We start from the raw sequence: 16,333 nt of genomic DNA on the forward strand, positions 1-16,333 counted from the left end.
TTCTTTCTCTTTCTTTTTGTTCCCCTCTGCTCTACTGGTGTTGCTCCCCTCCTATTTCGACCCTCACACATGTCATGCCTGCTCTACAACTTGTTTCCCCTCTCGTTGCTCTTTCCCCTCAATCTTTGACTGCCTTAAATCTCTATGTCTTCCTGCCTTTCTTTCCCATCTCTGCTCCCTCTGTGCCTTTGGGGGTAAACCCCTTCTATCCCTGTTATGCCTCACTTCCACCCCATTCTCTGGCACCCCAGGTGGCTATGCGTCCTTCCTGCCCGCTCTCTTCCTCTGCTGCTCCAATCACTAGTTTTCCTGCTTCTCTCCCAGCATCACAATGCCCTGAATGCCAAGTTTCCAACTCCTTTATCTTTGCCCCCGACGCTCTGTGCCGAGTGCTTCACCACTGTTGCTCCCCCTCCTATCAGACTCAGGACTCCTCTCCCTATGTTACTCTCCTACCCCTGCAGATCCTGTTTTAATTACTTTTTTTAATTTTAGAGAACTGTAACTTTCGAGGCTAAATTTCTTTTATGTTACTGTCTCTTTGCAAGATCCTCAGCCATCATCTCTATTCTCATCCGTTTTCCCACATTCTTCTCTCCTCAGTTTTTCTCTTTCTCAGTCCTTCTCTGTCTCTGCTTCCCCCGATCCACCTCGCCTACCTATTTGCAAGGATGCGACTGAAAAAGACGGCTGCCTACCAGAAGAGCACATTTTCCAATTGCGCTGAATACAGAGAAACAATGGCTGTCACATGGCTGACCCAGGTCACCTCCACAACGGGATAAGGGGAAGGGCTGGCTACAAAGGGGAGGCCTGCAGACCAGAAGGACCACCCACAGGAAGACGCAAGGGTCTGAGAGGAAGGGCGGAGGGGGCGTGGCGAGCTCTCCAGAATCCCAGGACCAGGGAGAGGACGCGGCCTCTCCAGGAGCAGGGAAGCCAGCACTGCCCTCCAGGGGCGGAGAGGTCGAGGCTGGGGGGTAGATGTAGTAAAGGGTATTTACTTATTTATGCAGCACACGGGATCTTCGTTGCCACGTGCGGGATCTTCCTTGCTGCCTGCGAATTCTTCCTTGCAGCATGCAAGATCTTTAGTTGCGGAATGTAGGGAACTTTAGTTGTGGCATGCGAACTCTCAGTTGCCGCATGTGGGATCAAGTTCCCTGACCAGGGATGGAACCCAGGCCCCCTGCATGGAGAGCACAGAGCCTTAGCCACTGGATCACCAGGGAAGTCCTGGTAAAGTGTTTCAAGCAAGAAAATGTCGAAAGGCAGCTCCCACGTGGACGAATGGCAGAAAAGCCAAGGGCAGGGACCAGCTTCAGGGTGAATTTAAACCCAAAGGAAAACATACACGACCTGCAACGGACCTGTAGGTGATGTCTGGATTTACTTGTATCCCGGATGCTGGGATATAAGGTCGAGCCTTTCCCAAGACTCTGAGGACAGAACAAGGGGGACCACGCATCACAGACTTACAGAAAAGGAGACTGTTAAGTGTGGACTTCACCCCGTGTACTCCAATTCCGGTTCCAGAGGAAAGTGTGGGCGGAGAGACGCAGGGCTGGGGGTGGGGCGAGTAGGGAGAGCAGATCAGCGCAGATCAGCGCAAAAAGGACTGTAGGGCTATCCGGGGAAGGTGCTTCCCTGGACCTTGACCTGTTTATTTTAAATTACTATCTGTGACAGTTTTTGGTGCTTTTTAAAAAAAATTATTTTTGGCTGCATTGGGTCTTCGTTGCTGCGGGCGGGCTTTCTCTAGTTGCGGGGCGCGGGGGCTACTCTTCCTTGCAGTGCGCGGGCTTCTCATTGTGGTGGCTTCTCTTGTTGCAGAGCATGGGCTCTAGGCGCGTGGGCTTTAGTAGCTGCAGCACGCAGGCTCAGTAGTTGTGGCTCGCGGGCTCTAGAGCACAGGCTCAGTAGTTGTGGCTCATGGGCTTAGTTGCTCAATGGCATGTGGGATCTTCGAAAACCAGGGCTCGAACCCGTGTCCCTGCATTGGCAGGCCGATTCTTAACCACTGCGCCACCAGGGAAGTCCTCTGTGACAGTTTTAAGGTAAAAGCTTAAAATTTTGTGGGCCACTTACGTGGGAAGCTGTTTCTGCGAGATGAAAACGGTTTCAAAAAAGCTGTTTAGCCAGCGGGTTGCTCCCATACCCTGCTAGCGAGGAGAAAGCAGTTCAGAGGCCTGGAAACTTGGGTCTCCAAGTGGTTGCTGTGGGGCAGTGGATTCAGAAATATTTCCTGCACTGGGCGTTTCTCTGTATTACAAACTAGAACAACAAATACAAAACTCTCCCTAAGTAGTAAGTGCTACTTCTTACACCCTAAAGAACAGCTTTTCCATTTTCTCTTCACATTCAAGCAGGAGGCCAAACTCAACACTCTGCTCAGTTCCAGAGACTCAGGGACAAGACCTAGCATCTGAGACTGGAGGACTAAGGCATGCAAAGTTTATCTTCTTATCATAGAAGTAAGCTGGTGAGGACTTCCCTGGTGGCACAGTGGTTAAGCATCCGCCTGCCAATGCAGGGGACACGGGTTCGAGTCCTGGTCCGGGAAGATCCCACATTCCGTGGAGCAACTAAGCCCGTGAGCCACAACTACTGAGCCTGCACTCTAGAGCCTGCAAGCCACAACTACTGAGCCCACGTGCTGCAAATACTGAAGCCTGCGCACCTAGAGCCTATGCTCTGCAACGAGAAGCCACAGCAATGAGAAGCCTGCACACCGCAACGAAGAGTAGCCCCTGCTCGCCACAACTAGAGAAAGCCTGCGCGCATCAAGATGCAACGGAGCCAATAAATAAGTAAATAAAGGCTCAACTTAAAAAAAAAAAAAGCTGGTGAGACATGAGCTACTCTTTTTTTTACTTTTTTTGATGTGAACCATTTTTAAGTCTTTACTGAGTTTGTTACAATATTGCTTCTGTTTTATGTTTTGATTTTTTTGCCGCGAGGTATGTGGGATCTTAGCTCCCCAACCAGGGATCAAACCCACACCCCCTGCATTGGAAGGTTAAGTCTTAAAACACTGGACCAGCAGGGAAGTCCCTAAGCTACTCTTTATTGATGTGATTAAGGGTCTTTTGTTTTCTGTTACTTGGGAAAGAGAACCACATGTGACTTGTCATTTGCATTGGGCATGGAGACAGTACACACATGTGGATGAACTGGATATTACGTTAAATCTTTTCCAATGCAGACATACCTGCTGGTAAGTCTTCACGTAATCCTGCAGAGGACCAATTGAGAATGTATCGAATCTAAATGAGTATACAATAACTGACCTGAATTATCCAATAAATAATCTTTCTTTCACATCAACACTGTGGGGAAATACAATTACAAACAAAACCAAAATGTAAGACCAATAAATTTCCTCCACCTAGGTAATATGGAAAGGAAACAGCTTTACTATTGAATAATCATTACTCATGATTACAACACACAACCCGCTTCGTATCCTGATCCAGCCACTTGCTGGGATGGAACTGAATGAGTCTTTAAACCTGTCTTTGTCCTAAATTCCTTCGTTTCTGAAACGAGAATACGTACTTTTTTCAGAGATGAAAATTCAGTAAGTTACTATGCATAACGCATTAATAACAGTGACTTGTATTTGAAGTGTAATATGAAAGACAACAGAAATAAAAATTAAGATCACTTATTAAAGGGGACTTCCCTGGTGGTGCAGTGGTTAAGAATCCATGCTCCCAATGCCGGGGGCCCCGGCTGGATCTCTGGTCAGGTAACTAGATCCCACATGCATGCCGCAACTAAGAGTTCACATGCCACAACTAAGGAGCCCGCCTGCCGCAAATAAGACCCAGCACAACCGACTAAATAAAAATTTTTTTTTTCAAGATCACTTATCAAAGAATCTGTATTATTTTGGTTAGTAACAAAGTCTAAGTGGAGCATAATGGGTATCAGTTGTCATGCTAAAAATAGCACAAATCTTATTTTCTCTGCAAGGAGCTCTGCCTTTGAATGTCAATACATCACTGGGAAATGGCAGAATGGCTTCCACGCATTTGGCAATGGAGACTGTCTCCTTGTTACAAACTATAGTTGGACTCTTGGGGCCTATCTCATTAATCCTTTTGGTTTCATTGTGTGCTTCCTAAACTCCACATACTGGATTTTGAAACACCTGACCACAGCCAGCTCCCACATTAAAAGATTTCAGTTTACCCTCGTGACATTCTAAAATGAACTAAAGTCCTAAAGGCTTCCATGGAATTAAAGTCCCAAAGGAACTCTCTTCATATTTACAGTGCCTCTACTTCCTACCTCTCATTGAGTTATGTTCAGTTTCATTTCACAGGAATCCTAAAACAACCCACGGATTTAGAGATCCTTTGGTTTAAAACAAGGGAAATATATGGGGAAAGAAAAAAGTCATGCTAAGAAAAAACTGTATTCAAAAAAAATTTTTTTTCTGGAATTCCCTGGCAGGCCAGAGGTTAGGACTCTGATCTTTCAATGCAGGGACCAGGTGCATGGTGCAGCCCCAAAAATATATATATATCTTACAGTAGAAAACCATGTAAGACCACATTGCTTAATACCACAATTTGAAATTGAGATTTTAGGAGCCTATCAATAATTGCTCTTCTAGTAAATTGCTTATATTATCTGATAAACACTTCCAAACACCCATTTTTATTAATCTAGGATAAAAATACCTTAGGCAATTTATTTAATATTTTATAAGCATTTTCAACAACCATATTGCACAATGAGATGAATGTGTGCTGCAAACAAAAAAATGTAATACATTATTATCATAAAGAAAAGTGTGGTGTTCCTTATCAAGAAATCAGGAGTTTTAAGAGCAAATATTCACTGTTTTGTCAAACAGTTAGACTCCATTTTTCAGTGTTTGATTACTGACCCCTTTTAATCTTCGGGACAACATCTTCCCATTCCTCCTGAGCAAGCTGATAAAAAAAGCCTGAAGGGTCCCTTCTTTGATTTAACCTGGAAGTTCAAACGTCAAGCCTCATCAAGTAATTTCCTTAACACACCAAACCAATCACCATTCCCTGTTCTCTCAAACCATTTTTTGAACACCTTGGAAGTCTCTAACATGTGCCTAGAAAGTTGAATTATGTAACATTCTTATAACATTTCAATGTTAATATCACCCTCAATAACCAAACCCAACTTGGGGTGGGGTTCTACTATACTCCAGTGAATGACCACAAGTGCAAACTAGCAAAAATAAAAACATTTTTTAAGGGTGAATATATGAAATTTCTCATTTCTCAAACAAAAACATTCCCATTGTATAATACTCATTTTTAAAAGAAAATCCATGAACACTGATCTTTTAAAATTAATACACTGATGGACTTCCCTGGGGGCGCAGTGGTTAAGAATCCGCCTGCCAATGCAGGGGACAGGGGTTTGATCCCAGGTCTGGGAAGATCCCACATGCCACGGAGCAACTAAGCCCATGCGCCACAACTACTAAGCCTGTGCTCTAGAGCCTGCAGGTTGCAACTACTGAAGCCCACGTGCCTAGAGTCTGTGCTCTACAACAAGGGAAGCCACCGCAATGAGAAGCCCATGCATCACAATGAAGAGTAGCCCCTGCTCACCACAACAAGAAGCAGCCTGCGGTCAGCAATGTAGACTGCATGCAGGCAAAAAAAAAAAAAAGCACTGAGCTCAAAAAGGACAAAAACATTGTATGATTTTTAAATTTTCTAATATTTTGCATGTGTTTACTATATTGCTATTTTCCCATCATGTAAATCAAGGTGCATGTCATGACATTTATGTAAAGGACAAATGTGAAATTGCATGATCTTTAAATTTTTAGTGTTTTGCATACACTTACTACATTCCTACTTTCTCTTCATCTAAATCAAGGTGCAGGGGGCTTCCCTCATGGCGCAGTGGTTAAGAATCTGCCTGCCAATGCAGGGGACAGGGGTTCAAGCCCTGGTCCACATGACACAGAGCAACTAAGCCCGAGCACCACAACTACTGAGCCTGTGTTCTAGAGGTCTCGAGCCACAACTACTGAGCTTGCGTGCCACAACTACTGATGCCCAAGCGCCTAGAGCCTGTGCTCTGCCACAAGAGAAGCCACCGCAATGAGAAGCCCACACACGGCAACGAAGAGCAGCCCCTGCTCGCCAATAGGGAAAGCCCGCACAGCAACCAAGACCCAACAGAGCCAATAAGTAAATAAATAAATAAATAAAAATCAAGGTGCACACCATGACATTTATTTAGACACATGAAAGAACAAGAAAAAATACATTCATATACTGCATATTCAAGAATGGAGGCAGGTATTAAGAAGCGTTAAAAAAAAATAAAGCGGTCCCAAGGTGGAGAACAGCTGTAACATTCTGTTCAGTATGGACTGTCTTATGATTAGTGAGATGCGAGCCCCGAGTAAAGTTTTCTCTCCCATTCATAACATTTGTGAGGTAATCTCCAGAATGAATTCTTCGGTGAATAAATTCCTCGTTTAAAAGACAGGACACAATAATTACATTTATCTGGTTTCTATCCATAATGAATTTTCTAATAAAGCCTAAGATGGGGACACCTGCAAAAAGCCTGTCACATCAAAACATTATTGAAGTCTCTCTCCAATATAGATTACCTGATGGTATTAACTTAGGCTTGAAAGCACACTGAAGAATTTGCCATGCTCATTGTATCTGTAAGACTGCTCACTAGTATGTAATCTCCAATGACTTGATAGGGTTGAACTTTGACTAAAGGCTTTGCCACACTCATTACATTTGTAAGGTTTCTCTCCAGTATGAATTCGTTGGTGCCTTCTAAGGGCTGGCTTCTCATGAAAGGCTCTGCCACACTCATTACACTTGTAAGGTTTCTCTCCAGTATGAATTCGTTGGTGCCTTCTAAGGGCTGGCTTCTCACGAAAGGCTCTGCCACACTCATTACATTTGTAAGGTTTCTCTCCAGTATGAATTCGTTGATGCCTTCTAAGAGCTGGTTTCTCACGAAAGACTTTGCCACAGCTGTTACACTTGTAAGGTTTTTCTTCAGTATGAATTCTCTGATGAGCTGCAAGGTTTCCTTTCATACTAAAAGCCTTGCCACACTCATTACATTTGTAAGGTTTCTCTCCAGTATGAACTTGTTGATGCCTTCTAAGGGTTTGCTTCTCACGAAAGAACTTGCCACACTCATTACATTTGTGAGGTTTCTCTCCAGTATGAATTCTCTGATGATTCACAAGGACTGATTTTTGATTAAAGACTTTGCCACATACATCACATTTATATGGTTTTGCTCCTGTATGGATTATCTCATGTTTCCTGAGGCCTGTTTTAAAAAAAAAGGTTTTGTCACACAAATTACATTTGTAAGGTTTCTCTCCAGTATGAATTCTCCGGTGACATTTAAGGTATGAATTTTGACCATAGACTTTGCCACATACATCACATTTATATGCTTTTGCTCCTGGATGGATTAGCTCATGTTTCCTGAGGTCTGTGCCACAAAGAAAGGTTTTCCCACAAAAACTACATTTGTAAGTTTTCTCTCCAGTATGAATTCCCTGATGACGTTGAAGGGATAGATTCTGACGATAGACTTTGCCACATAGATCACATTTATATAATTTCTCTTGAATGTGTGTTATCTGATGTCTTTTGAGGTATGAGCCGATAGGAAAGGTTCTGCCACACTCATTGCATTTGTAAGGCTTCTCTCCAGTATGAATTCTCTGGTGAACCGCAAGACTTCCTTTCTTATCAAAGACCTTTCCACACTCATTACACTTGTAAGGTTTCTCTCCAGTATGAACTCTTTGATGAATTACAAGGTATGAATTTCGGCAAAAGACCTTGTCACATACATCACATTTATGCAATTTCTTTCCTATATGGATTCTCTGATGACTCCTGAGATTTGAGACCTGATGAAAGGTTTTGCCACACTCATTACACTTGTAAGGTACTTCCCTGTGTGGGCTCTGGTCTTGTGTCAGTATTGAAGGATGCATAAAATCACTCCCATATCTGTTAGAAATGTTGGTTTGGACAGGAGGAGAAATTCCTTGAAGTGGTGAAAATGAGGAACTACTGCTGATACTCTTAACAGCTTTATTAAATTCATCAATTTTCTGTTTACTTTTAAACATATGCAGTTCACCCTGAAGGCTTAACACAAGTCTATTTCCAATAGGCTTGTTTTTTGCATCCCTTCCACCATGTGGACTTCTATCAATGACATCTTGGTGACGGGATATGGGGATATTTTTGTAACTTCTTCCATCATCTCTCCACTGAAAACCATGGTCATACGTATTTTCCTGAATTTCCGGGAGGTAAAAATGTTTGATCCCCTGGCTTTCATGTCTTTCCAACATCAATGTTTGGAATACTCCACCTTTATCGGTGTTTGACTTTAGTTGTAATTTCTTGATCACATATATATAAGAGATATCTACAAGACATAAAGAAACATACATGAGCTACTCATTACAATGCATGAGTAAATGTTTCATGTTAAATACATGATATTATACCAAAAGTAATACTTATAAACAATCAGTTATGAAACTGTGCAACCATTATGTTCAAATGTTTAGAAACACTAAATAGGATTACTTACTAAAGAAAGTGATAACACGTAATTCAAATTAAGTTTAGGGTAGCCTAGGGGATTGGGATTGACATATTACGTATAAAATATATAAGTAATAAGAACCTGCTGTATAGAAAAAAAAAAAGTTTAGGGTGGCCTAATTTGAAACACACTATGACAAAACATTCAAATTGTAAAAACTTATATGAGCTCTCAAAAAAAGTGTTTTCCACCATGATCACAAAGGACATAGCAATTAACATTAAACACACAAATACCAGGAGTTTAGAGAAAAAACTTCCGGGGAGATGCAAGAAGAAGTGACCCATGGAACTAAAAACATTATTCACTCACCCCTACTTGAAATAGTTTCTGAGTCATCATAACTGCACATAATGATTTAGGTTGTGTCCTGAGAAAGTTGTTCAATGGATGAACGGGGATCATTTTTACAGTGTGAGTAATGAGGCAACTGAAAATACTGAAGTTAAAAGAAAAGAACTGGCCTAGCAAGTAACGTAATACTGCTCCATTTTTAACAGTGGGAATTATAGTATAGGTATGGAACAGACACCGAAGACATTTAAAAACAGAGTAAATGAAGTATTACAGAAACAAAGCAGGTTTACATTTATCACATTGTTTCCTATGTAAGGCATAAACTGAATATTCCATAAGTCCCATTTCCATGCATATATTCACAAAGAGCACACATAATATTCCGTAAGATGTACAAGAATGTTCTTAGCTGAAACTTGAAGGAAAAGCCAGAAGAAGGCCATCAAAAACAGATGAATGAGTTTATGCTATACACAAACATACAGATATAAAGAAATCGAAAACTATAAAAGTTCCTCAACATATTTTAAAAAGAACAAAACTATCATATAATGCAGCAATTACAGTGTTGGCAATATATCAAAAAAAATGAAATCACTGTCTTAGAAGATACCTGCACTCCCACATTTATCAGAGCAGTAATCACAATAGCCCAGGCATCAAAACAACCTAAGTGTCCAACAGATGAATGGGGAAAAACCCTGCGAGATATACAGAATGTAATATCATTTATCCATAAAGAAGAAAAAATTCCTACTAGTTTTAACAATACAGATGGACAACAAGGGTATAGACTCAGTAAAATAATGCATAGAGAAAGAATAATACTCAATAATCTCACTTATGTGTAAAACATATACATATAAAAAAAAAGGGCCAAACTAAGAGTCACATAGAGTAGCATAGTGATTACCAAAGTTTAGGGGTTAGTAGAATGGGAAGATATTTGTCAAAAGAGTAAATTTACTGTTTTAAGTTGAAAGATTTCTACATATTTAATGTACAGCATGGTAATTATAATTATCAATACTATACTATATGCCTAAAAGTTGATAAGATGGTAGACCTTAAATGTTCTCACCACACATAAAAAACTGTAATTATGTCACAGATGAATGTATTAAGTGACCTACCAAGGTAATTATTTTGCAATACAACTGGATCAAATCATTACCCAGTACACCTTAAACTGATAAAATGATATATATTAATTAAATTTCAATAAATCGGGAAAGAGAAAATACAAATAAGTAGACAAAAAAGGTCGTGGTTTACCAAGTAAATAAATTTCAAGAAACTTAAAAAATAAATGATTTAGAAGTAGAAAATATGCCAAAACTAGCAGATGTAAAAAGCATTAGATTACAAATCAATGAAACAGAGAATAAAAACTACATAAAATCGCAAGCTCACAACTTGGTTCTTACCTACATCTAGAGTAACTACCAAAAAGAGTAAAGACTCAAATTACTGAAATCAGAAATGAAAGAGAGGACATTACAACTGATTCGACAACAATCAAGAAAATTAGAACAAAATATTAAGACAATTCTATTCCTAAGTATTGGATAAACTAGAAGTAAATAAATTCTTAGAAAAACAACCTATCAACGCTAACCAAAGAAGAAATTAAAATCTGTATGAACCAGTAACTGGAAAAAAGATGGAATCACTAATCAAAAACCATTCAACAAGAAAGGCCAGATACATTCACTGCAGAATTCTAGACAACATTTCCAAACAATTAAGAATACTCTTCCTAAACTCTGCCCCCAAAGAAACACAGAGAAAGGAACAGTTTCAAACTCTATGACACAAGAATTACTCTAATACCAGTGCCAGACAGACATTAAAAAAAAACACAGACTAAAATCTCTATAATGAATAATCATGCAAAAAGCATCAATACAACAATGGTAAGCTAAACATAACACCAAATTAAAAGGATTATATACCATAAAAGAGAATACATTCTTGAAATATCAGGATGCTTCAACATATGAAAACATTCAGTGTAAAACAATATATTAAGAGAATGAAAAAAGGACTTCTCTGGTGGCAGAGTGGTTAACATTCCGCCTGCCAATGCAGGGGACACGGGTTTGATCCCTGGTCCAGGAAGATCCCATGTGCCATGGAGCAACTAAGCCTGTGCACCACAACAACGGAGTCTGTGCTCTAGAGCTCACGAGCCACAACTACTGAGCCCGAGTGCCACAACTACTGAAGCTCACACGCCTAGAGCCCGTGATCCGCAACAAGAGAAGCCACCGCAATGAGAAGCCCCATGCACCGCAATGAAAAGTAGCCCCCGCCTGCCGCAACTAGAGAAAGCCCGCACACACCAATTAAGACCCACACAGCCAAAAATAAGTAAATAAAATAAATAAATGTATACAAAAAAGAGAATATAAAAAAAACCCTACATGATGGTCTCAATCGATGCTGGCAAAGCATTTGAAAAAAGTCAACAGCCTTTCATGATAAAAATACTCAATAAACCAAAAAAGTTTTAAAAAGCTACCTCAACACAATAAAGGACATGTATTGACAGCACACAGCTAACATTATGCTCAATGGTGAAAGAATGAAAGCATTCCCTCTAAGATCAGATATAGGACAAGGATACTTGCTCGTACTTCTAAAAACTTATTCCTGGAAATCCTAGTAGGAACAAGAACAAGTAGGGAAAAAAAGAGATGAAAAGTATCCAAATATAAAAAGGAAACAAAATTATCTGTTTAAAACCAATATGATCTAATTTGTAGAAATCCTGAAGATTCTGGAAAAAAACAAAAAACCCTGCTAGAAATAATAAATTATCAGACATTTAATCAACATGCAAAAATCAATGTATTTCTATACAACAAAAATTCTACCATGAGGGGGCTCTTCCCCAATCAAACACTCACATGGAAAATAGAAAACAAAAACACTAATAGTAACATCAAATACATAGACCTGATGATAAAATTAATAAAATCAAGACCACTTGTTACCCATAGAAATGTACAAAATGAAAGCAGCAGTGCTGTAAACAAAAAAATGATAGCTCACCATTGATAAAGTATCACTCCACAAACTGTCTCATTAAGACGCTTCAAAATTAGCTGTGACGGTATCATGAACAACAGCACGCACAGGCAACAAAAAATATGGCATGACGGTTGAGTCAATAGCCTAACACGAGAATGTGAACTTGGACAATGTTATCCCTAGGAGAAATTCCTATACCATTTCTTGAGGCTCAAACGATGGTAATTATTACATGTGAACAACACTGTCACAGTGCCTTTGAGACATGTTTTGGTGATATTCCTCAAAACCAGAAAAAGAACTGCAAAGACTTATCAGGGTCTTACAACATATGAGGAAAAGTATTCTCCATCAAAAATTTTCTGTTACACAGCAAACCCATTCCACAGTATACACCAGAAGTTGTCCATTAACTACAGGTACATTATCAAGGCAAGAAACAAGATAAAATTTCAGTCCCTAGAAGCATGTCTTTCAAAAGCAACTTTCAAAGGCAAAATCATGCAAACTTAGGAGAATATCAAATCAGAAAGAATATACATTTCCTAAGTACAGCAATAAGAAATGAAAAAAATATAAGATACGGGGTTCAGATATTATGGGTCCTTGACATGGAATCATGAGCTCAACCCATAGATTCCAAGATAAAGCCAGAAAGATTCATATGTTCTCCCCATGTAGGACTGGGGATTAAAACGAGGATCTCTCTGTCCACCGTCTTTAGAGTTTCCGTAAGTTACAATAACAGAAGATCTAATGCACCTCCCTATTACACACATCCCTGACGGGTGTGGCAAAGTCAGAACAGAAGAAATGGCCGACAGATCTAAACAAGCAGACGGGGCTTGAGAAAGCTCCATGCAGGTTCTGAGGTGCCAGATGGAATGAAAGAGCAGCCAGTGTTTTCCCATCTTATAATTAGATCTTCTAAAAAATATCAGATGGGGGTGTAATCCAGAAAGGCCCAGGGACTGGAGTCTGGAGGCATCAGCTCTGATCTATATGGACTGAAAACTGAGCATTCAAGAGAATCAAGTCCAAAAGGAGAGATGAGAGAGCAAGAGACCCCTTTATTTTAAAAGTTTCCAGTTGGGTGTTTTAAATACTTAAGCACTGGAAAAAACTCCTGGTGTATCATGAAGTGGGCAGACCATCTAAAGAAATGGCACCTTTAAACTCCTGTGGTCTGAGACATCAAGGCATTGAGTTCAGTTAAGCAAGGCATGGGATTCCAAAAGGCAAATGAGGGTACATGCAAAGAAACCCTACCAACATTTGGAGGGAAGTTATCCTCACCCACAAAGATCAGGTTTCTGTAGGTCTCCAACATCACGTCCCTGTACAAGGCCTTCTGAGCAGGGTCCAGGCATTCCCACTCCTCCTGAGAGAATTCGATGACCACATCATTCAGTGTCAACTGACCCTGAAAGAAAAACACATTTCACCAAGTGTGAAAGAGTTTATTTGTGTATTCCACTAATAAAACACAGATTCAGGGGCTTCCCTGGTGGTGCAGTGGTTAAGAATCCGCCTGTCAGTGCAAGGGACACGGGTTCGAGCCCTGGTCCGGGAAGACCCCACATGCCGCGGAGCACCTAGGCCAGTGCACCACAACTACTGAGCCTGTGCTCTAGAGCCCGCGAGCCACAACTACTGAAGCCCGCACTCCTAGAACCCGTGCTCCACACCAAGAGAAGCCACCATGATGAGAAGCCCACGCACAGCAACGAAGAGTAGCTCCCGCTCGCTGCGACTAGAGAAAGCCCACGCACAGCAACGAAGACCCAATGCAGCCAAAAATAAATAAATAAAATAAATAAATTTATATATATAAAAAAATACAGATTCAAAATTAGAAAAGTTATTACTATTATACATTAATTTAACAGATTCAGAAAAATATTATCATAATAGTAAAGTTAAAAACTTACTGGAAAATTAAAAACCATTAAAAAAAAAAAGGAAAAAAATATTGCAATTAAGTAAGAACATTTCACCAAACATGATGATCAGAAGGAAACATTCGGAGAGAAGTTAACGCTCTTACACTGTTGATGGGAATATAAATTGATGCAGCCATTATGGAAACCAGTGTGGATGTTCCTCAATAAAGTAAAAATGGAGCTGCCATATGTTCCAGCAATTCCACTCCTGGGCATATATCCAGACAAAACTATAATTCAAAAGATACATGATCCCCTATGTACATATGATCATTATTTACACAATTCAAGACATGGAAACAACCTAAATGTCTACTGACGAATGGATAAAGAAAATGTGATACACACACACACAATGGGATATTACTCAGCCATAAAAAAGAATGAACGAATGTCATTTGCAGCAACATGGATGGATCTAGAGATTATCATACTAAGTGAAGTAAGTAAAAAGACAAATACCGGGGCTTCCCTGGTGGCGCAGTGGTTGAGAGTCCGCCTGCCGATGCAGGGGACACGGGTTCGTGCTCCGGTCCAGGAAGATCCCACATGCCACGGAGCAGCTGGGCCCGTGAGCCATGGCCGCTGAGCCTGCACGTCCGGAGCCTGTGCACCACAATGGGAGAGGCCACAACAGTGGGAGACCCATGTACAGCAAAAAAAAAAAAAAGGACAAATACCATGTTATCACTTATATGTGGAATCTAAAATATGACACAAATGAACATATTTACGAAACAGAAATAGACTCACAGAGAACAGACTTGTGGTTGCAGGATTGTGGTGGGGGGAGGATTGCAAGTTTGGGATCAGCAGATGCAAACTAGTATATATAGGATGGAGAAACTACAAGGTCCTACTGTAGAGCACAGGGAACTAAATTCAATATCCTGTGATAAAACATAATGGAAAAGAATATAAAAAAGAATACATATGTATAACTGAGTCACTTTGCTATACAGCAGAAATTAACACAACATTGTAAATCAACTATATGTCAATAAAATTAAAAAAAAAAAAAAGAGGGAAATACTCAATGCATTCCCACTGACATTACAGTGGAGTGAAGGGGGCTGGCCAGGGCTACTGACTTTCACCACTGTACGGTGTGGCTGAGCAGGGACCACTAGAGGAAGTAACAGGAGGAAAACAGAGAGCTAGAGCAAGACACAGAAACAGCATGTCAGAGAGTTAAAACTGTTAACATTCACAAATCTAAGGACACAGAAAAGCTAAAAGGGAAAGGATGGAAAAAGATATTACGTCCCAAAGATAGCAGGGATGACTGCATGATATCAGACAAAATGAATTAAAGAGAAAAACTGACATAAGACAGAAAGGACATTATATTATCATAAAAAAGGGTAACTCTCCAAGATATAACAATTATAAATATTTAAACACCTAACAGAGTTCCCCTCAATACCCCAGTGTTAAGTACCAATGGAAGCAAAGAGAAGACCAAAAGGAAACAGAGCACCCGAACAACACTATAGACTCACAAGACCACAGAGATCACCCCATCCAACAAAAGCAGAAAACACATGCTTCTCAAGCACACATGAAACGTTCTCCGTCACAGACTACATGTTAGCCCACAAAGCAAATCTTAGCAAATTCATGAAGACTCAGATCATAAAAAGTATTTCTCCAAACATAATGAAACCAAACTTCAAAAAGCCAGCAGAAGGAAAACAGAAAAATTTCAAAAACGTAGAAATTAAACAATTCATTTTTAAACCAATACTTGAAAGAAGACAAGGAAACTTTTAAAATATCTAAATGAAAGTAACAACACAACATACTAAAAATTATACAGTCAAGCAGTACAAAAAGCGAAGTCTACACTGCTAAACATCTACAACAAAGAAGAGAAGAGAACACAAATCAGGAATATATTCACTACAAGGAAGGAGAAAAAGAAAAAACTAAACAAAAATTACTAGAAAGAAACAGAGAAGAATGATTAGATGAGAGATAAATGAAACAGAATGTAGGAAAACAAAATAAAAATCAACCAACCAAAAGTTGGTGTTTTAAAACTAGGCAGGAAACAGATTGCAACTGATGTCACAGAAATGTTTTTTAAAGGAAGATAAGGGAGAACTATGAACAATAATGCCTACAAATTACATAATCTAAAAGATACAGGTAAATTCTTACAAACGTCAAACCTAACCAGGCCTAATCATCACAAAATAAAAACTTTGAATAGAATTATAACTGGGAGATTCAAGCAATAATCAAACAAGGAAAAACCCAGGACAAGATAGCCTCACTACTGAATTGTACCAAACATGTACAGAAGAATTACCTCTAATCCTGCTAAAATCTTCTTGAATAGTCTCAGAGGGAACACTAGCAAATTCCTTCTATGGAGCCTGCTTAACTCTGATACCAAAGCCAGAAAAAGACACAAGAAAAGA

General features: G+C 39.9%; 1 protein-coding gene and 1 long non-coding RNA gene across 2 annotated transcripts in view; both read right to left on the reverse strand.

The window, feature by feature from the left end:
- Positions 1-6,223: 6,223 nt before the first annotated feature.
- LOC132509760 (zinc finger protein 347-like) lies at positions 6,224-14,507 on the reverse strand. Its single transcript, XM_060131175.1, has 4 exons — positions 14,370-14,507; positions 14,012-14,137; positions 13,261-13,387; positions 6,224-8,448 (listed from the first exon to the last, which is right to left on the reverse strand). Exons 2-4 carry the CDS (start codon positions 14,042-14,044, stop codon positions 6,641-6,643), a joined length of 1,968 nt encoding a protein of 655 aa, XP_059987158.1. The 5' UTR covers positions 14,045-14,137; positions 14,370-14,507; the 3' UTR covers positions 6,224-6,640.
- Positions 6,224-16,333, reverse strand: part of LOC132509854 (uncharacterized) — a 33,047-nt gene continuing 22,937 nt past the window's right edge. The window contains exon 2 of the long non-coding RNA XR_009537151.1: positions 6,224-6,574. This is a non-coding gene — a long non-coding RNA (uncharacterized LOC132509854). The remainder of the gene's footprint in view (positions 6,575-16,333) is intronic.

This window comes from Lagenorhynchus albirostris, chromosome 19 (assembly GCF_949774975.1).
Source record: "Lagenorhynchus albirostris chromosome 19, mLagAlb1.1, whole genome shotgun sequence".
NCBI classification, from domain to species: Eukaryota; Metazoa; Chordata; class Mammalia; order Artiodactyla; family Delphinidae; genus Lagenorhynchus; species Lagenorhynchus albirostris.